Below are 25,977 nucleotides of genomic sequence, written 5' to 3' on the forward strand. Positions count from 1 at the left end.
ATTATCCTAGCAAATTATCCTATCCTAGGCCTGAATATAAAGAAAAGTGATAAAAAGTAGCAATAACAATAAAAATGTAGCCTCACAGAGCAATAGTTTTTTGGCTACTGGGGTCAGTGACCCCCATTTGACAGCTGGAAACATTCAGAAGAAGTAGGCAAATAATTCAAAAACTATAAAAATGAAGACCTTTTGAAAGGTTGCTAAGAATTATCCATTCTACAACATAATTCGTTAATTAAGGTGAACTACCCTTTTAACAAACAGGCCACAAGGACTTCATGCTTTTGTTACATAACCTGATTCTGTACTGGACTAAGTGCACACATACATGTGTTATAGAATATAGTGCAAATTGTTGCTTATCTGCATTCTTTTTGTTACAATAACATACTTTATGCACTTTTTTTGCTTGCACTTTGTTTTAACAATAAAAAAAAAAAAACCCTCAGCTTTCTGCTCTGTGTGCTGTAGGTAGTATATGTAATAATGTCTCAGAGACTATAAAACCAGTATTCTTTGGTTTTCCTCTCACGGGCAAAACATGGGTTCATTATGTTCTTTACAATGCTATTATTGGTTATTGTGTTTTGGGGTATTATCCGAAAGGATTTCACCTATAAATTTTTAGTCCAGGTGGTCTGGCTTTATTCTCTATCTGGAGCTTACAAGTAAGCTATTTGATGTGCTTTTAAAATTGTAATAGATGCAGCCTGCATTTTGTTCAAAATAATAATAATGTAAGTATTTGCTAGGCTTTCTGTTTTTTTTTATGGAATGCTTGGCAGAATTCAAGACTCTTCAGTCTTTTCTCTAAGCTTTTAATAACAATAACACTAAAAAAAAGGTTTAATATTAACTGAGCGCACTAATGCTTCCCAAAGAGCTGCTTCAATAGAATTCTCCTCTTTTTTTTATGTATTGTCATTTAATGTCTCCTAGTTAAAACCAGCTGGGAAACGCTCACAGGTTGAAATGTTTTGCTGAATAACTAGTATTTTTTTATGTGATATTTCTAAATTCCTATATTTGTGTGTTCTTCCCCTCGAAGTGCAAAGTCTTTCTCGGTTAAACCCATACTTTGTTTTCAAGGCTGTTTTTACCACTTCGCACGAGCTTAATGTAAGCCAGTGTTTCATTTCCTGCTCAGTATCATCCAGTCCAGCGGGTGACGATGCTCTGACTTAGTTGCTGCTATAAAGCCAACACTGGGAAAGAACAGTAACATTTTTGTAAGATGAGCTGAAGAAAAATACCGTGATGAAATGTCATCCTGCTTTTGGTTAGCATTAAACGAAAAGGGTGATATTTTATTAAATGTTTTCACGGCAGTGTAAATGTCACAGACACGGTTTGAAATAATATTTGGGACAAAAAAGGAAAGGCCAACTAAGCCTGTAATAGGAACACAGAAAATGTTTAGCAGAGTTAAGGAACCAATATAATATCCTAGTGCAGAAGCAAGTTGTGGAATTATGTTCTGTGCCTTTGGGCGGATTGAAAGGTTCCCATAGCATTGTGACTGAAGCCACTGCAATACACAGGGATTAAATGTGTCTGTGGTTTCTGACCTCTTTATGAATGTAACTGTTTGGAAACAGCTGTGCTGTCCATCTTTTCACAAGCAGTGGGAATGTTATCCAACAAAGCTAAAAAAAAAAATGTTTCTGGACCAAATTATGGGAAAATGAAGTGACAGCAGTAGAGCCCATGGGCAGGCTAAGAAACATAACATGACTTGGGACACAAACTGGCCAGCGCTGGTATTCCCTATGCCCTGTGATGGCTTGCATGTTATGTGTGAATTGTCTAAGATCAATGCCCTTTGTTTGTTTAAACATAAATAAGGAACACAGGAGAGAGGCAAACGTACCAAAGAATGTTAGCGTTAGAGCTATGTATGTAATTTGACCATTCTGGCTTAACAGATCTCCATACAGGATTTAAAACAATCATATATTTCACTATTTTTTAGTTTATTTTTATTATATAATGGATACAGGAAAGGGATCTGTTATGCTGAAACCCGTTATCCAGAACGCTCCAAATTAGGGGACGGCTGTCTCCCATAGACTCCATTATAAACAAATAATTCTTCTTTTTGAAATGATTTCCCTTTCCGTGACAAATAGCTGCTGCTAGTAGCTCCATGTGTCTTCTCCCTAAAACTAACTTTTAGTATAAAGCAGACTTAATCTGAGTTAGTTTGCAATAGGTCGGCCTTTTTTATTGCTTATTTTTTGTTCAGCAAACAGTTTATAATGGCAGCTATTATTTGGTTTCTAAGGTCTCTTTTAACCTAGGAACCAGGCAGTGGTATGAATGACAGAATGGAAAATAAATAGCAGAGAGCCTTAGTAGAAAGATAAGTATGTATATATGTATAACTTTATTTATAAAGTGCTACAAGGGTATGCAGCACTGCACAATCTTACACTATACACAATTACACACAGGGGGACAAGTGTTATAATAATTAAGTATAAATACACAGAGATGTTGTGTGATGTGCGGTGTGGTGTGAGATACAGTAGGAAGGAGGTCCCTGCCCCATACAGCTTACAATCTAAGTGGTCGGGACACATACAGGCACAAATTGGAAGGTATCTGATAGGTAGCAAATGTAAACTATCAGATAGGAAACCGTTTTTTTTTTGTTGCAGGGGTTCAGTGACCTTTGGCAGCCAGATTGCTAGGCTGTCTGCACCGGGAGGGAGCTCCCCATACGGAAGGCCATGTTGTTTGCTGCGTATGCGCTAACTGATTATGCGCCTGATGTAGGATTGGTGGAAGCAATTCACCCTCCAACGTCACATGCATGCACATAATGAGCGAGTTGTGGCACTCGCTCATTATGCACATGCGAATGTCATAATGTCACAACATGTTTGCCCGCTCACGCAGGACTTAGGATTCCATTTCAATGCTTTATTTAAAGAAGTACGACAACTGACGTTTCGGCTGTAACACTTTGACAAAGGCTGGTGTTACAGCCGAAACGTCAGTTGTCGTACTTCTTTAAATAAAGCATTTAAATGGAATCCTAAGTCCTGCATGAGCGGTACCTCTGTTCAACATTTTATATATATATATATATATATATATATATAAAATGTTTTATATGTTGTTCACAGCATACACAGTTGTTCACAGTTGAATGCTGTGAACAATAAATCACCGTTTTCCTCTACTAAGTCCTGTGAGTGCGGTATCCTTCTCGTGACATGTTAACTGAATTTTTAATACTGCACCCGGGCGTCCAGTGACTTGTAAACGTGAGTGCCGGCTACCTAAAGACTATATATATAGTGTGTGTGTGTGTGTGTACGACTGGCCAGAGATGACTTATATATGTAACTTGCCTTGGCCATTCTGGTAGAAATCTCCCTTATTTACCCCTTAACTAGACGTTACATTCTATTTATTTTCCCTTGACTAGACAAATGGTGTAGTTCATTCTCTGAACATTTTTTCTGCATATTTTATTTTATAACCATATAAGAGTAGCCATACATTGATTCTATCAAGAAATGAGTAGTTTTGACCACTAGATGGAGTCATATAGAGAATGCCCCAGCTGAGATAGAAATATGACAATATATTGAATTATTATAAGCTGAAAATGATTGCTTTGTATTGCTGCATGAGGATTATGTGGATCTTAGTTGATTGGGTTTACTGCTTACTGTAATATGCTGCATGCCTACCAAATAATGCTTATGTATGGTTGTCCATAACATGTTTTGCAAACTTTTCTAACAGAAAAGAAGGAGAAAAAATCTAACAAGCCAAAAGACCCACCACCGTTTGAAGGAATGGAGGTAAAAAAATATGGCTTGCACTAAATAGTAATTGTGTGTCAACTATTATCATTTATTTACAGTGTCAAGTTTTGTTCTGTAGTTCAGTTGTGAAGAAGCCTCAATGTCAGGGCGTCAATGCATACATTTTTCTAAATCTTTAGTTAGATGATTTATTATTTTATATATTGTTGACATATTTACACAGTGTTTGCACAGTTAATTATTCACATCAGTCCCTGCCCCAGTGGAGCTTGCAGTCTAATGCCAGACAGGTCCTAAATGCATTCTTTAACAATTCTGCTTCAATATCTGCTCTGTGTGTTCACTAACAGACAATTCTGTGTTTGTCTTTGAACACACATAGCAGGTAGGAGAAGCGGCAGGTTGGCTTTTCTCTGGTGTATATACACTGGTGGAGAAATTGATCAGATTACTATTGGCCTGGGGTCACTTTTACACACTTTGGTCAGATTTATTAGGATCTTTATTTTGAGAACATGCCGACTCCATAATATAACATTCAGGTCAGAATCACACTCAGCAAGGCAGCTCAAACAAAAAATTGTACACAACCACAATGCAATTCCTTTTTGGGGTTGCTTGCCATCTCACTATTCAAATCAAGTCAATCCAATGATTGGATCACTCTTGTTCTGGTGCAAAAAAGTAATGGGCAAAAGTGATCCAGACACTCAGAATAAGCCCATATGTTAATCAACCAGTCAATAAACCAATATGGTCACACTTAAATTTAAAATGCATTCATTAGGCCAACCTGTGGCCCTCCATGTTGTTGAACTACTGTTTGAAGATCCCCTTTTTTTCTTGCTGCAAGTTTAACTTTCTCATTTGCAAACCAGAGATACAGTTGAAAGGTTTTGGTCTTTTCTACCACCAGTATTTGTCCTTTCTATATTTTTTTTAGATTGATGAAGTGGCTAATATAAATGACATGGATGAATACATTGAATTGCTCTATGAGAACATTGCTGATAAAGTCCGAGGGTCGGCTCTTATCCTTCAGCTTGCTCGAAATCCAGACAATCTAGAAGAATTACTTCTCAATGGTAAGAGTTGGTTTCTCATTTGCAAGTAAATAAATCATGTTTATTTGGCTAGCTGTGTGACTTAGGCATCCTGAAAAGTTATGATTTTTGTGGTTAAGAGCAGTTGAAGTGACTGCTCATGTAAATAATCAGGGTATATGGTACCCTAACAACCAGATAACTGCTCAAATTCCAGACTGAAGAGCTGCTAAAAAAAAAAAAAAAGAAAAAAAATTGCCTTAGAATATCGCTGTCTACATTATGCTTTTTTATTAGGGATGCACTGAATCCAGAATTAGGTTCAGGAATTGGCCAAGGTTCTGCCTTTTTCAGCAAAATTTGTATTTGGCCGAATCCACACGTCTGGCTGAACCGAATCCAAATCCTTAAAATCATGTGACTTTTTGTCACATAAACACGGAAGCTGAGAAATTTTCACTGTGTTGCAGTTCGTGTGAAATTAGCCTCTTTGTAGAGGTTCCTTGAAACACACTGTGAATTAGAGACATTATAAGTACTAGGACAGCAAAGCTGCATACAGTGTACTATCACGTAAAGAAGAAGGAAAGCTTGAAATAACTGGGGGTACTAAAATATAGTAACCCCACCCCCAGTGTATCTACTTACTGATACCCTGGGTCAGTGCTGCTGTTAGAAGAATAGTTCTTCTCAGTGAGCCACAGAGTGATCCTCTTCCTGCTGCTCCTTTACTCACACAGGTGGGCATGCGCAGTAAAGTGAAAAGCTGGAGGATTGCTCTGGGGTGCCCCAGGCTAGGGCAGTTTATGCTAACAAGTGAATACAATAACTGGGAGGTGCCTAACTTTTGGCAACCCCAGTGATTTTATCTTTTCTTTTCCCTTAAAAATGGTAATGTATATGAAGTGAAATATATAACTAAAATATCTCTTCACACAACCTATAAATATGTTTGTATTGCTAAAAAGGATATGAAAAACTTTTAATATAACAGAAATCTGAAGCAGGTTAAGAGTTTCTGTATGTCTTTTTATTTGTCCCTACAGAAACTGCTCTTGGTGCATTAGCCAGAGTCCTAAGAGAAGACTGGAAGCAGAGCGTCGAACTGGCCACAAATATAATTTATATATTCTTCTGCTTCTCCAGGTAAAAACCTTCTCAGAAGAGAGATGTGTTGCACAATCCATTAATAGCAACCCATGGCTAGATCACCCATTAAGTGGATTCGGCACCCGCTTAGGACCCACCTCCTGCAAGGGGTCCCGGAATGAAGGTACATGATTTTGCATCCTACTGAATTAACCGAATGCTTCAGGCAGCAGCATGTTTTTTCTCCCATATTGATAACTGTGTGGTACGATTTGACAGTATAGGAGACTCAACTACCTACACTCTCTCCGATTGTGCCTCGTGTCCAACACTGAATGAGAGTGCTCTATTCCAAAAAAAATAAATGCGACTGCCTAAAGTTTTCTGTTAATTCAACTGGCTACAAAATCATGGACAGTAGAGAGGTATATTGAAAGCATGTGCAAATGGTAGCATTAAAAATGGTGGGGGAAGAAGAGTATCCAGAAAATGAATGAAAAAAGGAGAGTTTGGTAGAAGATAAAGAAGCAGAATAATGGATAGTGAAGATATTGGGGGCAGAATAAGGAATGAAAGGTATTCCTATCTAAAAGTAGGAATGGAACAAAAGCAAAATGGTGACGGGTGAGGAAATGCAGGGTCAAGATGGGGTGAGGATTAGAGATTAATTCCTTTGGTGTGGGGCCACAGTGTGTTATGAAATGCTGGGGGTCACAGAGGGTCATTTACTGCCTGAGGCCAGACTATGCAAAGAAATTCTGTTTAAGAAAATATTGAAATTTGGTGTCTTCGTGCGTCTGTCATTAATGTTGGTACACCTAGTGCCTCTTTACTCTTGATGCTGCCATTGCTACCATGTAAAAAGGGGTGTTGTTTTGTTAACTGGAAGTGGTGTTCTGGTGGTGTGGCTACTAATTGGAGCGCCCCAAAAAGTTTTCCTGCCATTAATCATGCCCTCCTACTACCTTTTTTCTGATGGTGGCCTAAAGCACTACTTTCCTAGGCCTGCATTTTATTTTAATCTAGCTCTGTAGCAACTCATTGTGTAACTGTTTATATTTACCAAATAATGTATAGCTTTTAAAATCTGCTTTTAAAATATACGTGGAAATGTGTGTTTCCTTTGGTTTCCTTACCCATCTGCTACAGATTTTGTAGCTCCTTACATATTTTTTTATATTGTTTAATTGAGGCAGAACACCACTCCCACCAACCCCTCCAAAAAACCTGGTCTTGTTTAGCAAAAATCTGTTACTACCACTCATCACTTTACACTACAGTCTTGTACTGCATGACCCAAAATATCAAAATCATTTTGATTTCTCATTTACAGTTTCTCATTTACATTTACACCTATGTGATTCTGTTCATTTACCTGTCCCAATCTTATGTCGAAAGAATTTGGCAGTTTATTACAACTGATGCATGAATGAGAATAGTATAATTCACAAAATGTCAAAATTAATTCCTGCCGTAATCCTACCAAAACATGGATTTTGTACAAACCCACATCCCACATCTTTTAAAGGTATATTGAAATTAAACTTAGTTGTCAATATCATATACTTTGAAGTGGAAATGTAGAATGAGCCCTAACCTGCATACTGCATTCATTGTTGAAGTGTACTTCCATAGATGTCTCAAGTAACGGGTGGATAGGACCAAAAGGCCAACTTACCTGTTAGAGGCACATTGACCACTTATGCACAAATGCACTTTGTTAGCTCCTCAGAGCAAGGACTTCTTTCCTTCTGTAAGCTTCACAAATGAGTCCCTTATAAGTTGTTATGTTGTCACTTTTTGTATATATTTATGAGAGTATAGAATCATACGCACTTTTAAATTTGACATGTACAGTTCCTTTCATACTTTTCGAAAATGGAGTTAGTGTTATGTGCCTTTTTTACACACAGCGGCAAATCAACAATATATTTTTTGTATTTAATGCATGCATGTGTCAGTTAGGGTATTTATGTAACATTGCTTGTTTCTGCTTTAGTTTTTCACAGTTTCATGGGTTAATCACACACTACAAGATTGGAGCACTTTGCATGAATATAATTGATCATGAGCTAAAACGGCATGACCTTTGGCAGGAGGAGTTATCCAAGAAGAAAAGAGCAGATATCCTTTTTAAAGTGTTTTACTCCTATTCCATTTATTCTTTATAGTCAGCTATAGTTCATATTTAGGGAACTCTTCACCAAAACAACTGCTATGGTCACCATCTTATTCTTTAAATAGCATTTAGTTTTAGCCTCATTGATGGCCAATTGGTGGATTAGCTGTTAATATACATTTCTGGGGCTGCTAAAAATATACTACATGTGCCCATATACAGCTAAATAGGTGTTACCTAGAGTCCGTAGTTATGCTATATGTATCTTATCCTAATAAAGATAATGCACCCCCAAGTATAGTTTAATAAGGTTTTAAAAAAAGGGGTGACCAGTTAACAGTTCACCAGTATAATTGCTACTATCCTCTCACATGTGAAGGCTGCTTGAATAGAGAATTTTCAAACATGTGGGATATATATCAATCACATATCGGTTGAGCAGACCCTTCTAAGGCCAAAGGTGGGATAATAAGCAGCTTCCTCAGGCTTATTTGGCAGTTTTTATCAGCCCATGGATGGCCAGTTTTAGTTAGTTGTGTATCAGGTTCCCTCATTAAAGTGCAAAATTGGCAATAAGTTTAATAAGTTATTAATGACAAGTGTTTCCAAATCAACACTACTTTAAGCAGTTTTCATATAAAAGTTAACACTTTAAATTCTCGTGACAGTGTCCCCTTAATGGGGAATAATACCCAAGACAAAGAAGAACATGTATAGATATAGGCATTACCTGCTGTTTATTGTTATTTTTGAAAATATTTCTTGTATACAAGAGGCAAACTTAAGTAGTGATTGTATCAACCATTTACCTGTGAAACTATTCCTTGACTCTGATCCACTTGATGATGACGCAGAAAATCAGAATCTGAAAAAAGAATATGAAAAAACCTATAAAAAATACCAGGGATTGCTTGTCAAACAGGAACAGCTATTACGTGGTAAGTTTGTCTGGTCTCTCTTTTTAATCGCTTAAACTTACAGTACAAACCAATGTTTAACATGGAGTCATGTTCCAGTAACATGAAAAGACCTAGATATTTTTGTAGTAGTAAACTGTGGTACAAATCAAGCATGGTTTCACTCCTGCCTACTGTCAAGTTTGGGAAAGTTTAGGGCATAGGTTACCAAAACTGCTTGTTGGGGTGAATGAATTGGCTTAGCGGCAAAGGCAATACGGGTGAGTTTAAGGGGCCCATTTACTTACTCACGAACTGGCCGAATGCGTCCGATTGCGTTTTTTTCGTAATGATCGGTATTTGGCGATTTTTTCGGAAAATTATCGCAACTTTTTCGTTGCCATCCGAATGTTGCGTAAAATCTAGCGATTTTTTCGTAGCGTTAAAACTTGCGCGAAAAGTCGCGCCTTTTTCGTAGCCATTCCGAAAGTTGCGCAAAATGTTGCGATTTTTTTCGTAGCGTTCGGATTCATTCAAGCTTCAGTATGGTGACTTTTCTTGGGCCAGGTTGGAGCTGCAGGGTGCCATTGAGTCCTATGGGAGGCTTCCAAAATCATGCTAAGTCTGAAAGTTTCGCCCGCCGCTTACGAGCGCTCAATATGAAAAAGTCGCGACAAGATACGAGCGAATCGTAATGGCTACGAAAAACTCGCGTTTTTTCGCGAAAATCGTATTGGTAACGAAAAAGTCGCGACAATTTCCGAAAAATCGTAAAGGCGCCGAAAAAAATTGCAAAAAATACGAAAAAGACGCAAAATGTTCGTTTTCCAATCGGAATTTTTATATATATATATAAAATGAATATATACAAAAATAACTCAGCACTCACAGGACTTATTAAAAAAGTAAATATGCATACATACTTGTGCACTGATTTTGTGTCTATTTAGCTATATATTTTCTTTTTAATGATGTGTCAGACCTGTTCCTTCAGTAGTAATTTTACAACCATACCCTGATGTGCTGTGAGAAAAGGTCTGGATAATTTCAGCTTTCACCTGGTGATTTGGACCTTACTTTTCCCCTGGCTTCATTGAGCCACAAACAGTACCAGTAGCAGAAACGAACAATAACACACGTGGATACTAAAAAAAAAAATGCCACAAGGAATGATAAATACAATTTTGTAATTGAATTCTCTTTTGGAATAATAAGTCCAGTACCTGTATGCCATAGATTTTCCATATAATTTTGCCCCTTCTCACAGATTTAATAAGGGTATGACTTTGAATGTGACAGACTAATATTCTTCAATTGCAAATATAATCCAGTAGCACACTGAAAGGTATAATACATGCAAAAGTGTTTATTTAGCCCAAATACATATAGAACAAAGCAATGTTTACTCCCCTCCGTACCCTTTCTCAAGCTTAAAGTGTACCATTGAGTGTTAAGGTTTTAAAGGTTGTGTGGTGAGTGGGATTAAAGAATCCTTCCCTTCCCTGGTGATGTTGTTATCAAATTCATTAGTGTGTCCATTTGATCCACAAAATGTGATTTATAGTGTAATAGTCCTTAAGATATCTCTGTGCACAGTGTTGACATATTTCATATTTAATATATTTTTTAATATTGATAAATATTTACATACAAATAATAAAAGTAAATATATTTGTTTTAGCTTGTAGAAGTAATTTTATGTAATCTTTTTTTGTGTAAACATATATGTGGTTTTCATCTGGTCATCTTTAGTTGCCCTGTATCTTCTCCTGAATCTTGCTGAAGACACACGCACAGAACTGAAGATGAGGAACAAGAATATTGTCCACATGTTAGTAAAGGCTCTGGACCGGGACAATTTTGAACTTCTCATACTGGTGGTGTCATTCCTGAAGAAGCTCAGCATCTTTCTGGAAAACAAGAATGATATGGTGAGAATATAACTGCTGTGAACTTACAGTGTCCACACACCTGACCCATGGCAACGTTAAGCCATTGTGACATTTGGGAGTCAGGATACAACATTATGGGGGGGAATTCACAAAAGTGGTGATACTGAGACAAAATTTTCCACCTTATTTGCAAATCTCTATCTCCACTTTTGCGAATTTGTCTTTTTAACAGACAGTTTTCAGATTTTGTCATTTTACCAACATTTTTTTATGAATTTGCCTTTAGCTCTTAGTAAATCTGTCAGTACTATCAAACCCAGCCCTACAGCTACAGGAGCCTTGGAATAAGGATTTCATTTGCCATTTGTCATTTCCCTTTGGGGCATTTCCTGAGGGGTAATTTTAGTTTACCCAGGGAAACTATACAAAAAAGCTGGGCTTTTTAATGGTTTCTATATTTATGCATAATGCCACTTCTGTAACGAGATGTAAGGGTCTAAATACCTTCTTCTCTAGCCCCTACTCATTACTGGTCAAAAGCAATCCGACCCACACACCAACATGCCTGGTGAAAACAGGTCCAACAGGACTAGGGCCCTGGCTTTTATCCAGTGTCCTGTTGGGCCAGTCCAACCCTGTAACCCAATATTCCAGTTTTGGTGCCAGTGTGTATGTGCTGCTTGGTGATCACCAAGATGGTGGCTGGGAACAGGTGGGGGCCAATGCTGTTAAGCAGCTCTGTAGTTCTGGACATGCTATGGGGGCACAGGTAAGTTGGGGCAAATGTCAGTGAAGTGATTAAAGAGGGGGCAGGGAAGATCTGTGCCCCCAAAGATGCCCCAGTAGCTCCCAATCTTCTTTTCTGCTGATTCACTACTCTGTGCTGCTGTCAGTTACTGAGCTTCGGGACCAACTGACAATATACTGTATATAGAGAATATAAATGTCACAATATGAGGCTAATTAGAAATTAATACAGATTATCAATACATGACAACTCAGAAACTAGTGCAGAAAGCATCAGAATGAAATAATCAGCCCTGTAGAATCAGCTTATATGACAGTGAAACCCAATTTTTTGCTTGATAAAATGAGATGATCCCTAAGGTTCTGAATAGCTGCTCAGAGCACACTGAGCATGCGCAGTGTCACTGACACTTCTAACAAAATCCCCCTGTGACAACTTTGATGGCCTGGATCATTACAACTATAGAGATGTTGAACCTTAAGGCTGGTGCAATAAGTTCAGTATATAAAAATTTGCATTTCTACCCATATTTATTTTTAGGGATTAGTTCTCCTTTAAGTGAAAACAACCTGTGGTTGTGTTGACATTGCAGATAGAATTATAAAAAATAAACCCTCTCAATAACAGAACAGTATTAGAGAAGTTTCACATGAATATCTCTGCTCCTGTAGAAGTTGGAGAGTGCTGCTGTTCTGAATATAAAATAGCAGCAAAAGTACCTTCCTGTCTTTTTCTGATTCACAAAACCACACCCCCAGTTTTCTAGTGCCCAAGTCAGAAGCCTTATTTGCCTACCCCTAGGGGCTGATTTACTAAGACACGATTTCGAATCCGAATTGGAAAAATTCCGATTGGAAATGAACATTTTGCGAGTTTTCGGCGTCTTTACGATTTTTGCGTAAAAATGCGAGTTTTTCGGCGTCTTTACGAAAGTTGCGCAAAGTCGCGCCTTTTTCGTAGCGTTAAAACTTAAAAGGCGCGACGTTTCGCGCAAGTTTTAACGCTACGAAAAAATCGCGACTTTGCGCAACTTTCGTAAAGACGCCGAAAAACTCGCGTTTTTACGCAAAAATCGTAAAGACGCCGAAAAAAATCGCAAAATTACCGATCATTACGAAAAAAACGCAATCGGACGCATTCGGCCCGTTCGTGGGTTAGTAAATGTGCCCCCTAGTCCCAGCCCTGCTGAAGACAACCATTATAAAAAAAATGTAGGTGTAAATTCTCAGAATTTAGTTTTTAAATGCAATTGAAAAGAAGAACAAATAGCCTAAATGCAAATAGGTGTTCAACACAAATTTTTGCCTAACTGGCCTTCATGGTGGGCACCCAAACCAAGGCTCTTAGCCTTCCTAGAAAGGACCAGGCCCACAGTTTGGTAAACACTGCTTTATGGTGATCTGAGTTTGCACAGTCTTTAATTTTCTTGTCTTTTGCTGCATTTGCGTGCACTAAGCAGATTCTGTGTAGAAAGTAATGAAGACTAGGTCAGAAGCGGACAAATCTTAGCATGTCACTTGACCTGGCATGGAATTTCAGGATATCTCCATGTCCCCAGCTGCATGTAAAGTTCGAGGCAGAGGCTTCATTTTCAGCAAGTACACCTATAAAATCTTCATCTGGTAATGATGGTTTTATTAGTCCCCAGTAAAATACTCTTAAACTCACATGTTCTGCTTATTGCAGGTGTTCATCTAAATTACTCAGTCCTGAAATGGTGCCCAGTCATACCTTCGCTTGTCTGGTGGGGGCCCTACATGCTCCTTCTGGTTGTGTTCTCTTATTATTCCATATGCAGACCTGTCACAAACAGAAGCTTCATATCTGAGCATGCTACCAAATTGGTAAAAAAGCTCCTTGTTACAGGCATGGTACCTGTTATACAGAATACCTTGGGGTTTCCAGAGAAGGGATCTTTCCATAATTTGCATCTTCATATCTTAAGTCAAATAAAAACACATTTAAACATTAAATAAACCCAAAAGTACTATTTTGTCTCCAATAACGAATAATTATATCTTGGGTGGGGTCAAGTACAAGGTACTGTTTTATTATTACAAAGGAAAGGGAAATCATATTTAAAAATTTGATACAAATGAAGTCTATAGGAGATGGCCTTCCAGTAATTCAGAGCTTTCTGGATAATAGTTTCCAGATAATGGATCCCACACATTATTTGTAGTATTACATTTTTTTAGTTCCTATTATGCTGATAATTTTCTTTTAATGTTTTGTGTTATGTAATTGTTATTTCTCTTATTTCATGGTGGTGCATTAATTCTTTAGTGTTTATAACCATGTAACGGCTGCTTATAACATTATGCAAAAACATTTTGATTCTGTTTAATTAAGATTTTGAATTCACTATGTAACTTGTTGAACTGTGAGGTTTGTGTGTAACTGTATAGCCCTAGAGGTTGGAACACAAGGACATAGGTCTACTTTGGATTCTGAGTGTAGGTAAGTTTTGGCACTTGACCCATTATAAATCCTGCTGTCATCCTTTACACATGTACAATCTCTAAATATATATGGCCTTGCTTCAGTCTCAGATCATAACATATACCTTACTATTGCACACCAGAAAGGAATTATATATTTTCTTTAAATGTTTTTTATTTTATTTTTACCCTATCAATGACAACAGATTGAGAGCTGTGAACCATAAACTTGTGGGTGCATGATATTAAAGCAGTAAATACTGCTGGAAACAATAGAAAACAGTTCTGCCAAAATTCCACTGTCATCCCCTTGGAATCTTGTAATTGCTTTCTGGAGATTTTATTCAATAAGTTGCATTTCACTTTACTCTGATGTGTTTTCATTTTATGGTACTACTCAGTGCTGACCTAAAGAGTAAATGTGTTCTATATGCTCTTGCTTGCCCCAGGCTGAAATGGATATCATTGAAAAACTGTCCAAACTGGTGCCATGTGAACATGAAGACTTGCTTAACATAACCTTGCGGCTTCTACTGAACCTCTCGTTTGACACTGGCCTGAGAAACAAGATGGTGCAGGTCGGACTTCTCCCCAAGCTCACAGTTCTTTTAGGTACAGTTTTGGATTTGATTTATGGTTATACACAACACAAATAGGGAAAAATTAATCTTTCGTGCATGTTGGAGTTGTCCTGGATTTATTTCCTTTTGATAGATAAATATAAGTAAGGTCTGAGAATTAGACAAAATAACTACATTAAAGGAGAAGGAAAGTCATTTTGGCATTTTACTGCCAATAGATTTGCCACATTAGTGCCACCTAGAACACTATATTTATTCTGCAGAAAGCATTACCATACCTGAGTAAACGCCTTTAAAAGCTTTTTCTGTTTGCTTAAGATAGCAGCTGCCATTTTAAGTAGCTTTCTTTCTGCAGTCTAGCCATTAGAGCTCAGATCACACATTCCTAAGGGAGAATGGAGGGGGTTCTTAGAATTCTGGTGGGAAGGGGGAGCAGGAGAGGGGAGAGAGCTGGTCAATGTTAGTGCAATGCTGTTACATTTCAAGGCATTATAATTTAGTACTGGTGCAACTGTTTCTCACTCCCAATCAACAATTTATCATTATCAAAGTGCATGCTGCTGGGGCAGGAGGAACTTTAATTACATTCAAACATAAATAGCACCCACTGGCACCCACACCTGTGTTCTGGGTACCTACAATAACGTCATGACCCTTAAAGGGGATGTTCACCTTTAAAACACTTTCATAAAAAAAAACCACACATTTTTCTATTTCTGCAATTTGTTTTTATTCGCAAATGGGAACCATTTTAATTGATTTATCTAGAAAGGTAGTGCTGAACTGATCTTAATATCCCCTCTCTCTGTCTGGCAGCAAAGGCCCCACAATGAGAAATCTCACTTCTGCACATGCCCCTTCATTTTGCCTCATTTGCATACTCTTTATCCAATTGGCTGGTGTGATTCTTCCACTGAGATCAAGGATATGCAAATGAAGTAGGAATGCACGTTAGTGATTCATACATGCGCTTCCAGGTTGAGCTTGTGACGTCATTCCTCTGCAGCCAGGGTCCCATTCAGCCAGTGTCGGCAATCCCCTTGGCTTGTGCAGAGAGCAGATTTCTAATGATCTAAGCCAGCGATCCCCAACCTTTTATACCCATGAGCCACATTTACATTACATTACATTTATTTATAAAGCGCCAACATATTCTGCAGCGCTGTACAATAAGTGGGTTACATACATTGGACATACAGAGTAACATATAAAGCAATCAGTAACCGATACAAGAGGTGAAGAGGGCCCTGCCCAAAAGAGCTTACAATCTACAAATGGAAAGAGTGTTGGGGAGCAATGAAAAAGGTTCCTGGGGTGCCAATAAGAGCTATAATTGGCTACTTAATAGCCCCTATGTGGACTGGCAGCCTACAGGAGGCTCTGTTTGGAATTATACTTGGTTTTTATGCAACCAAAATTTGCCTCCTTACTAGAAATTCAAAAATAAGCCCCTACTTTGAGGCCACTGGGAGCAACATCCATAGGGTTGGTGAGCAACAAGTTGCTCACGAGCCACTGGTTGGGGAACATTGATCTAAGCAGTGTGGATTTTAAGGTAAATATATTGGAAATGGTGCATTTTTGTTAATGAAAGCAAATTGCCAATAGTAATTAAATAGGAAAATATTTTTATTTCATAAAGGTGTTCTAAAGGTAAATATTCCCTTTAACAGTACAAATGATGTACCCAAAAGAGACACTGGGGGTGAAATAACTGATTTTATTTCTTGTGGCTACTCAGTGTGACACGGTCTCTGCAAAGACACGGAAACTTGTAAATATTTGTTTTTTGAATGTGAAAGAACACTCTCCCATGTACTTCAGCTATAGTTTCCTTTAATATTGAGTCCACTGCTCCCTATTATAATCCACCTGTTATTAAAAAGGTTTATTGGCTTAGAACCATATGCCCTAGAATGAATGCTCTTTGAAGAACATCCTGTAATATTTCCCTGCTGGTTTTCTCTTCATATTTCCCCTTCACTATAATGGAGTACTTTATACAACAAAGCACGGGTATCCCCTGGTTCTTCAAACCATATGAATATGTGTGCAAAAATTGCATGTTAAATTAAATTGAATACATGAGATATATATCTTATTCACTTGTCACAAATTTATACAGATAAAAAAAAAAATAAGAACAAAATCATTTCAACTTATGAATACAGATATGAACCAAATGTTCAGTTGGACAGGCCTGTTTTATAGCATAGAATCCAGACATTTTCAATACAAGTGTGCCTGCTTGCTCCAGGAACATAACTGCTGACATCAGGGCAGAATTTACTTTTTTTTTTTTTCAATTACCTGTAGGAGTATTTGTATATAATAAAAATCTCAGTTTCTCAAAATAGGGTCCTGTTTCAGCTATCCCTTGAAAGTGTTACAGTTTTAAATGAGACATAAGTTGTACTGGTCACATTATGGGGCTTAGGTGGGAAGGACATGGTAGTTTATTTATGCACCATTCAATTACATGCAATTATGGGACACAAAAAGGAGCACTGTACTTACCAGTCTGGTCATTGGTGGTATAGAGCTTACTGCAGCTCAGACACAGAAAAAGGTGTAGTGGGTACAGTGATGTTGGGCATATGAAACTTGCACTTTTTCTTTGGTGCTCTAAACATTTTGTGCCTGGCTCTGTACCTGCCAGTCCTAAATAAATCTCTGGAAGAACTATTGCAATGTAGTGAATTCAGTTTAGCGGTAGATGCCCACCAGATAAATGCAAAACAATAAAACCAATAATTCAAGGTAGTTAATGAGTCCTAGAACAATATGCATAATATTTAGGGTGGCTTATGACCAGAAAATTCAAGAATTTTTTTTTTTCAATATCCGCCCCATGTGTAGTTAGAGGTGGCTGACATCATTAATGTGGTCCTCACTCTAACGGCTTCTCTACCCGTTGTTGTAATTCCGATCAAATTAGCCCAATATTGCCCATCTTGGAATCTAAACGTGTATGGCCACCTTTAGGCCTCAAAGCCTAATAATGGCCTTAGTCAGAGTTGGACTGGCCTGTAAGGGGAACCAGTGAGTTCCCTGCCAGGCACTGGTCTGTGTAGGACGTTACCTCTTTCTGGAGCACAGAACATTGAATTAACTCTTTGCTACCTCACATAGCATTAGTCCCTAATCTATCTTTGTGGAAGCTCCCACACTGGTTGTTTTAATCCCTATAAAATACTTTCCATAGATTTCACCTAACTGGTATCCTCTAGTCTAGCTGGAAAATAGTTTTGAAAAACAGTGCCTACTTTGCTATATATGACATCAAAATGTAAACAATGAATCCATGGGGATACCAGTGCTTTAGGGGTCTCTAGTGGTTTGTGGGTTCTTAATTTTAGCTTCTTTGGTGGACTTTTGGTGTAGGAAGTGTCATATAGTCTCTGGCCCACATAAATCAAATTATTGGCTCTACCTTTGTAAGTATCAATATAATATTTTATTTTTATACCATATACTTTCATGTATCAAGTACTCTCTTTGTGGGACTATTTTGCTGTAAGGGGGCATCATAAAACTTCCTTCCTTTATGCAACACTTCATAGCATAAACTAATTTCCGTTAAATCAGTCGTGGCTTACCTGAGGCCTAGTGATTTCAACTCTCCACGCCTTTGTGGAAAAAATACTTAAGATCAATGTCTAATGACAGTTGACTAAGAAAAGCTTAAAAAACAGCAGTGTCTTAGATTGCAATAATAAATTAGCGGAGAATAGTGTCATCTGCTGTCTGTTTTGAGAATTACCATGCATACCTTCAGCTCAGGCTCTACCCACAGCTCAGTGCTATTTTCCATGTTATACAGGTATAGGACCCATTATCCAGAATGCTCGGGACCAAGGGTATTCCGGATAAGGGGTCTTTCCGTAATTTGGATCTCCATACCTTAAGCCTACTAAAATATCAATAAAACATGAAATAAACCCAATAGGATTGTTTTGCATCCAATAAGCATTATTTATATCTTATTTGGGAACAATTACAAGGTACTGTTTTATTACTACAGAGAAAAAGGAAATCAGTTTTAAAATTCTGTATTATTTGATTAAAATGGAGTCTATGGGAGACAGGCTTTCCGTAATTCAGAGCTTTCTGGATAACTGGTTTCTGGATAAGGGGTCCGATACCTGTACATATAAAGAGAGGGAGGTTTTCCCTCTAGTTCTTTATTAGCTGCCAAACACAGAGCACAACTGGACTTACCTTATAATGAAAGTATGATAAAGAACAGTGGTTTTCAGAACTTTTCTTTCAAGGCCTGCTTTGCTTTTCATTGTTTGACCTTCTTTATTTATTTGCTGCTTTTGTATTGCAGTATTTATTTGCTGCTTTTAGTATTTCTCAAGAGAAAGAGAAAGGCTCTAGACCGGAGCTGAAACTTTGATCATATGGCATAAATAGAATAAAGATTTAACTTTTTATGGAAAAGTCCCTGGAGGGCGCTATGTCTTTGAGTGATATGGTAATTATTCCCAAGCTGCACCCTGACAATGTAAATTAAGACACTAGTTGAATTTGGAGTGGGGATCATTTTTTTGGCTTTACTTAATTAGTTATTCATTTAGTTAGTAAAATTATGTTACATGTTATGCACTTAAGATGGTGGTTTCTACACAGGTTTACTAGACTTTGTTCCCATAATGATTAATGGAATTTTTTATTCTGGTGCATTTTACATGGGCAAAATGAAGCTTTAAAGAGGGGATAAGTTTTTGTTTAATTTTAGAAATAAGTGTCACATATTTATAAATATGCCCTAAATCAGGGGTGGGCAAACTACGGCCCGTGGGCCACATCCGGCCCGTCAGCCCTTTCAATCTGGCCCGCCGTCTCCGGCCCCCTTAAAAGAATGACGGGCACAGCGTCAGCACGCACGGGGCGCAACCATATAAAAGAATGCACTGGGGAGCCGGGGAACAGAAGGACGGGACGGAGGAAGCAGCGGGTTTCTGGAGGAGGGAGCCGCAGGTCATGGAGGATGCTGGGGGGGAGCTGAGAGGCCCCATAATTTTTGATGGCAGCCCCGGGCGTAACGCTGTCCCGGCCCGGTCCGGCCCGTCTGTTAGTCAATGTGGCCCCTGAGCCAAAAAGTTTGCCCACCCCTACCCTAAATCTTTCAATTTGGTAATAACTTTAAATGAAACACTTTTGGTTGTAAATTCCATTGGAAGTACACTGATCCTCAGTTATTTGTTTTCTAGTTTGAGGTTGGTTAGCTGGTTGTAATAATATGATATATCTTATTAGATGCTGTCAGTTTGCTGGTGTTTGGCATGACCAGATATGTTAGGCAGGGGCCAGGCTTGGAAAGGCTATTAACAGATTATTTTGGCAAAATAATAATTTTGGGTTTCAGAAAGATATAAAGTTCATTAATCAAAGGCACTTATCTGTAAGCAGTGTTATCAACACATTAAAAGAAGCTAAAATTAGTAATCAGTTTAGATACATGAGTCGTGGCTGCTTGGGAATCAGTGTAGTCTGCAACATACTCAATACCGGGGCCGTTGTCTAGACAAAACAGCTAAATGGTTAGCGTACCCCCTGCTGAACTATATATTGACTGAAGAGTTACTGATAATGCATAGAAGTAGGGTGAATCTCCTGTACCATATACCAGCAGGGGCTAACAGATAGCGCTCACAGGATATCGCCTGTAGTACATACCAGCTGGAATAGCTGTTAGATAATGAGTAAAATTTTAGCCTAGTTTTTCTTTACCTTGTTCTTCATATCACTGTTATTATCTATGCACTTGCATGAGTGTTTGCTGTGTACAGTGCTGTCCAACTTATGACATGTAGTGGGCCAATTATATCTTGTTGGAGGACCATATTGAATTAAGATTATGATACTGAAGTCTATTGAGCCTCTGAGCAGACTCGGGTGGAACGCAAAAATTAGTTGGAGGGCCACATCCGGCACCCTCCAGTGGGACAGCCCTGGTCTAGGGGGTGCTAATAGGAAAGTGGTTTAGTTAGCTGAGAAAAGAATGATTGCTAGTTGTGCAACATGCCCTACCTAGAAATAGGGACCTGTTATCCAGACCACTTGGGACCTGTGGTTTACTTCAGGAGTCTTTTTGTGTGACTTAAATCTAATGAAAAACATAAAAATAAAAACCCAGCACAATTGCATTGCCATCAACAAGGCTTTGTGCTGGGTTAGTAAACATGATTTACAAGGCATCATCTAATTAATTACAGAGGAACAGCAAATGAGGCAAGAATGAATAAATTATTCACCGTGGGAAATAATATTGCTGGTTTTGGAGACATTCTTGATAACTATTTACTTAACCTTCATATATAAAAAAAAATTGCTGAAACAAGAAAATATACACAACTATTGTCACTGAATGTGTTGAATATTGTGCTCTATAAACAATTAGGGGAGTTGCACAGTTTTCCCTGTAGGCTCACTTTTGTTACTTGTTATTTACATAAGTCAATATATCTCTTGCTGTTTGTCCTGAAGAGGAGCCACGATTCTTCCTACCTGACAAGTCAAGCAAAGCTCAGAGGTCAAACAGGGCAAAAAGCCTTAATGAGAAGCACATGTCCTGACCTCAGTATGAGCTGAAGCCCTATCGGCAGTGCTTGAACTTATTAATGGCAGTAAAATTTATGCTTCCTCCTGCTCTGCCAATTAAGTGGAGGAGCTTGGTGCTGGATTCCTACAGGAGCACATGGTTCCAATAGCCCCTGTGTGAACATTGCCCCAGGGTGTCTCAGTCTTTCCACACAAGGAACCTTCTGAAAGACGTAGCTCAGAGCTGGGTCAATGGAAAGGGGCATGTCAATTGGCAAACATTAGCAATTCCTTTAAATGAGAAAGGACAACATTCTGTAACAAATTATTTAACCCCTTGGGCTCCAAGTGCCTCTTCAGCTCCCAAAGGACTGCATCAGATTGATGGGATTTAGAGCTGAAACTATGATATAATACTTAGGGGGCAATTTACTAAAGGTTATGTTTATTTTCACAATTCATATTTTTTTGGGCAAAATAAAGTTTTCTCCATTTATTATGCGTCAAAGCTGCGACAAATCCAATAGTAAAAAATCAACCATCTAAAAGTTGTTAAGGTCATGTAGAAGTCAATGGCAGCTGTCCTTCTTCAGTTTGATAATCTTTCTTTGCTTCATGCATTTGGAGGTTTTCAGGGTGTTTTTTCTTTGTCGGAAGAAGATTTAAAGGAACAGTAACACTAAAAAATGAAAGTGTATGAAAGTAATTAGAATATAATGTACTGCTGCCCTGCACTGGTACAACTGGGGTGTTTTCCCCAGAAACTTATATAAATAAATTGCTCTGTAGCAATGGGGGCAGCCATTCAAAGGAGAAAAGGCACAGGCACATAGCAGATAACAGATAAAACACTATTGTATCCTAGAGAAGTTATCTGTTATCTGCTATGGAACCTGTGCCTTTTCTCCATTTTTCCAGCTTGAATGGCTGCCCCCATGGCCACACACCAGCTTATTTATATAAACTATATTAGCGTTACTGTAGCAAAAACACAACTTTTACCAGTGCAGGGCAACAGTACATTATATTTTAATTGATTTAAAAAAACGTTCATTTTTGGTGTTACTGTTCCTTTAAAGCTGAATGTGTATGGCCATGCCATCACGCTTTTTAATAGTAACTAAATAACAGTGTTATAAAGCCATAAATGTGGGCCTTTAATGATAATATAACAATTTCATGCTCTTTCGCTTCTCACTTGCGCCACAACCCGAGACAGGAGGCCCCCGGCCCATGTGTCACCAGTATAACATATCATTATGTTAATTATGTGCTCTTATCTCTGTCTGCTCCATTTGCCTGTTCTGCTTCTTGTAAGAATACACTGAAATCATTCACAACAGAAGGCACCCGGACATGAAAGTCTGCATTTTAATGGGCATGCAGCTTTGTGTATGTACTTTGCTTTTTCAGGGCAAGCAATTTTTTGTTTGAATTTTCATTTTTAAGCAAGATGCATGTCTTCTTCCCCTTGAAATGAGTTTATGTGTCAGATATGGGCTGGCAAGCGGTTATGTAAGGGTAATGGACCAATAGGATTTTAATAAAAGCATCTGTGTATGTAACATGACAATAAAGCAAACATTGGTTCTTTTATAGGATACATTTGTTATCATAGAAACCAGGTAGTGGTTTGAATGACTGGATAATGAATATGAAGAGGGCCAGAACAGAAGGGAAATTACCAGTTTTCCAAAATTCCCAGTTTGGCCTTATCATCTTAACCAGTAGACCAAATCTTATCTGTACATTGTAGCTGATGCATTCTCCTTTCCGTGGAGTGCTGAAGCATTCTTAAATCATAATAGGGGTAATTTACAAAGTACAGTGCATGGTGCAAACTAGAATGTTTCTTTCAAACTTTTGCCCTATCTTGTATTTTTCTGAATTGCCATATATCTTTGTGCTGCAAAAGATGCAAAGACCTGCATGTGCCCCATAAATACAGTGCTGCTTTGTAGCCACGTTGCCAATCCCCCTACCCAACCTTACCTTGACAAGTAAATTATTCAGTATCGTGGGCATAGTCCTGGATCAGGCAGCAAGGATAGTGCAGCCTTGCACCAGTTGGCTGCATTCTGCACATAGTGCCTGATTTTCATTCCACCACTTAGGGCAGAGCTCAGCCAGACATTGGGTCCAAGTTCTTTTTAAATGCGCACCAAGGGGCATGCTTTTGTGTCCTTTAGTCCTCTTGCACTTGGGTCTGTAGTTATATTAAATTACCCCTAATCCTGTTATCCTGTCATAAAACACACCATCTATGTAATAGCTGGAAAATTCAAACAAAAAACATTTACAATAAATATTTAGTACAGTACTACCTCAATAAACTTCCCATTTGAAATAGAAACCATTTCTGGCATTTAAAGTATATAACTGTTATAACTGAATCCATGTTTATGAATAGAATTTACCTTTGGGTGAAGGTTGTGTTGTGAACAAGGGTGGTATAAAGGAGTCCTGTATACTGTAACAGTTGCTATGAAGGAATTCTTACATATTGTATACATATACCTAATGGGAGTAATTCCAAAATAATTCTGCAATACCGTTTTTCTTAAACAAAAACTATGGTCTCACATTAAGTACAGTGTACAATGCTTTCTTGGACAAGTTTAGTCCACTCTTTGGCATTAAAGCTTTAGCACTGTTCTCTTGCTCCATAGGAAAAACTGCTGTTGGCCTGAGAGTTGAGGAGCGTCAAAACTATCATAAATATTTATCATCTACGTGACCATTTGAACAAAGTCTTTCTCACAATTGCTACATGGCTGGCTGGAATCAGCTGCCAAGAGCTCTACAATGTTAGAAAAACATCTTGTTCAAATGTTCTTAATTATTTTAGTTTCTTAATTAAAACAGAAACCACCTTTCTTCCATATAACCTATTGTATATGAATCTGGTACAAGGTATATGAGAGAACAAGATGTTTCTATAAACATGCTTGCAGAAGGGGGATAGTATATATGACATTCCTGAAGGAATAAAGGTTGAGCTTCATCACAAGCCAGTCTTTGGCTCAGCAAAATTGGCTAAATGCCTTTACTGCATAAGGGCTGTTCATCTTCTAATTCAAGATAATATGTCATAAAAAAACATTTGCCAAAACTAACAAGGCAATTTTCAATACTACATGCAGGAATAGGTAAATAGATTGGGTGGGATTATAGAACTGGTGGGTTGGGGTGGACAAACTTTTGTAACAGGGCTATGAACCACTAGCTGCCTACCTGTATTGCTGTGTCTAATATTAACGCTATATTACTAAATGCATCCTGACTGTTCATCTTATTGTTGAAAGCAAATCTCACCAAAATTGTTCACACATAGCAGAAAGCCTTCCCAGATTTTTGCCGCAAAGGGAAAGCAAAGCCATTGCCATTGAAAGACATTACCCTTGACTTGGGAATGAGATGTTGGACAGAAGGTTTTAGACTGTAATAATTGTTTATGTATGCCAATACATGTCTCTTTATACCTGTGCCTTGCAGATAAATGCCAGTTTCATATCCTTTGCATAAAAGGGGCAAACAGACACAAGAGGACCTTGAAACCAGCCTATATGTGTTGTGCCTAACAGACACCATGCCAGAAATTACAAAAACTGCGCTTAGGTCTTCTAATCTAATTCCCTTATACTATGTGGCCTTTCACATAGAATGATGTGTTACTCGCAGAGTCTCCCTTTGGGAGCACATCAGACTTTTAGAGTGAATGATCCCAATAGTTGGTTTACTTGGCCCTGAGAAGACACTTGCTACAAAGAGGTTAAAAAACACAATAGTTGCAAAAGTTATAAATTGTCTTATTTTTATCCTGTGCCCCAATGTGGGGGTTAAAAAACTATGACTCTATTGCCCTGTTTCATTGCTTTATGTCCAATAAACAAGCTCATTTTATTACAAAGTACGGCTCACCCGGCTTTTTTCCATTTTGCGTAATAAAAGTTAAATTGGTCTTTTTAATGGCATTTTTTTATACGTAGATCCATTAGTGTTAATGTTTTTAGTCTTGGCATTTGATTTATATTTTTATGGGAACTGGAAGTCCTGGAAAATATTTTTACACTAGTTGTTTACTGACCAGAATGTAAAATGTGTGGTCTCCTCTGAAATTTCACAGAGGCAAAAAAAAGAGTTTGGTTATTTAAGTTGGTTTGGTACTTTATTGTGTCACAGTGCCTCTTATCAGCAGTGTTGCTTTTACCTGTGAACGTTTTCTCTGTGCATGGCTTCCCATTCACTGTGACTGTGTGCTCCTCCATGTTACAGAAAAAGCACATGAAGATAATACTTTTTTTTTTTAGAGCTTAAACATTGACTTTCTGCTTTAGTGCACTAAAATCTGTTTTTTAAAGTAGCTATCAGACATATTCTTAGTTTCTTAGGTGTCCTCAGCCAGGTGACTTGTGCTCTGATGAACTACTGATGTCACCTGCCTCTCTTTTACTTCCCCCCGCCCCCAGCAGCTGATCAGCAGAACAATGGGAAAATAACAGCTCCCTGACAACTGCATTGCTAAAAATGCTCATACCAAATGGTAGATATAGGATATAAAGTACTCAATAGTAAAACACCCTAGTCCAGCCATGACTCTTTCAGTTACTGTGGTCCTCAAACTACGCCCCCCCCCCCCTTGTATCCTCAAACTATGGCCCCGCTCCCTGCTTCCCCGCTGCATCCCCCGGCTCCCTTGCTCACCAGCTCCCCTCTGCGTCCTATGGCTCCCTGCTGCACCCTCCGGCTCCCTGCTGCATCTGCAGACAGGTATTAGCCAGGGGTGAGGACACAGTGGGGTCTGAGTAAATTACCTTTGGGGCGCGGGCCGTAG

General features: G+C 38.3%; 1 protein-coding gene across 2 annotated transcripts in view; it reads left to right on the forward strand.

Annotated features, from left to right (window-relative positions):
* kifap3 (kinesin-associated protein 3) overlaps nt 1–25,977 on the forward strand; it is a 69,582-nt gene that overhangs the window by 7,819 nt on the left and 35,786 nt on the right. For both annotated transcript variants that reach the window (XM_012960390.3, NM_001097406.1), the window contains 7 exon segments: nt 3,763–3,821; nt 4,729–4,870; nt 5,875–5,974; nt 7,917–8,041; nt 8,876–8,974; nt 10,685–10,863; nt 14,463–14,625. In XM_012960390.3, the coding sequence (XP_012815844.2) occupies nt 3,763–3,821; nt 4,729–4,870; nt 5,875–5,974; nt 7,917–8,041; nt 8,876–8,974; nt 10,685–10,863; nt 14,463–14,625 (867 nt within the window).

Source organism: Xenopus tropicalis, chromosome 4 (genome assembly GCF_000004195.4).
Source record: "Xenopus tropicalis strain Nigerian chromosome 4, UCB_Xtro_10.0, whole genome shotgun sequence".
Classification (NCBI taxonomy): Eukaryota; Metazoa; Chordata; class Amphibia; order Anura; family Pipidae; genus Xenopus; species Xenopus tropicalis.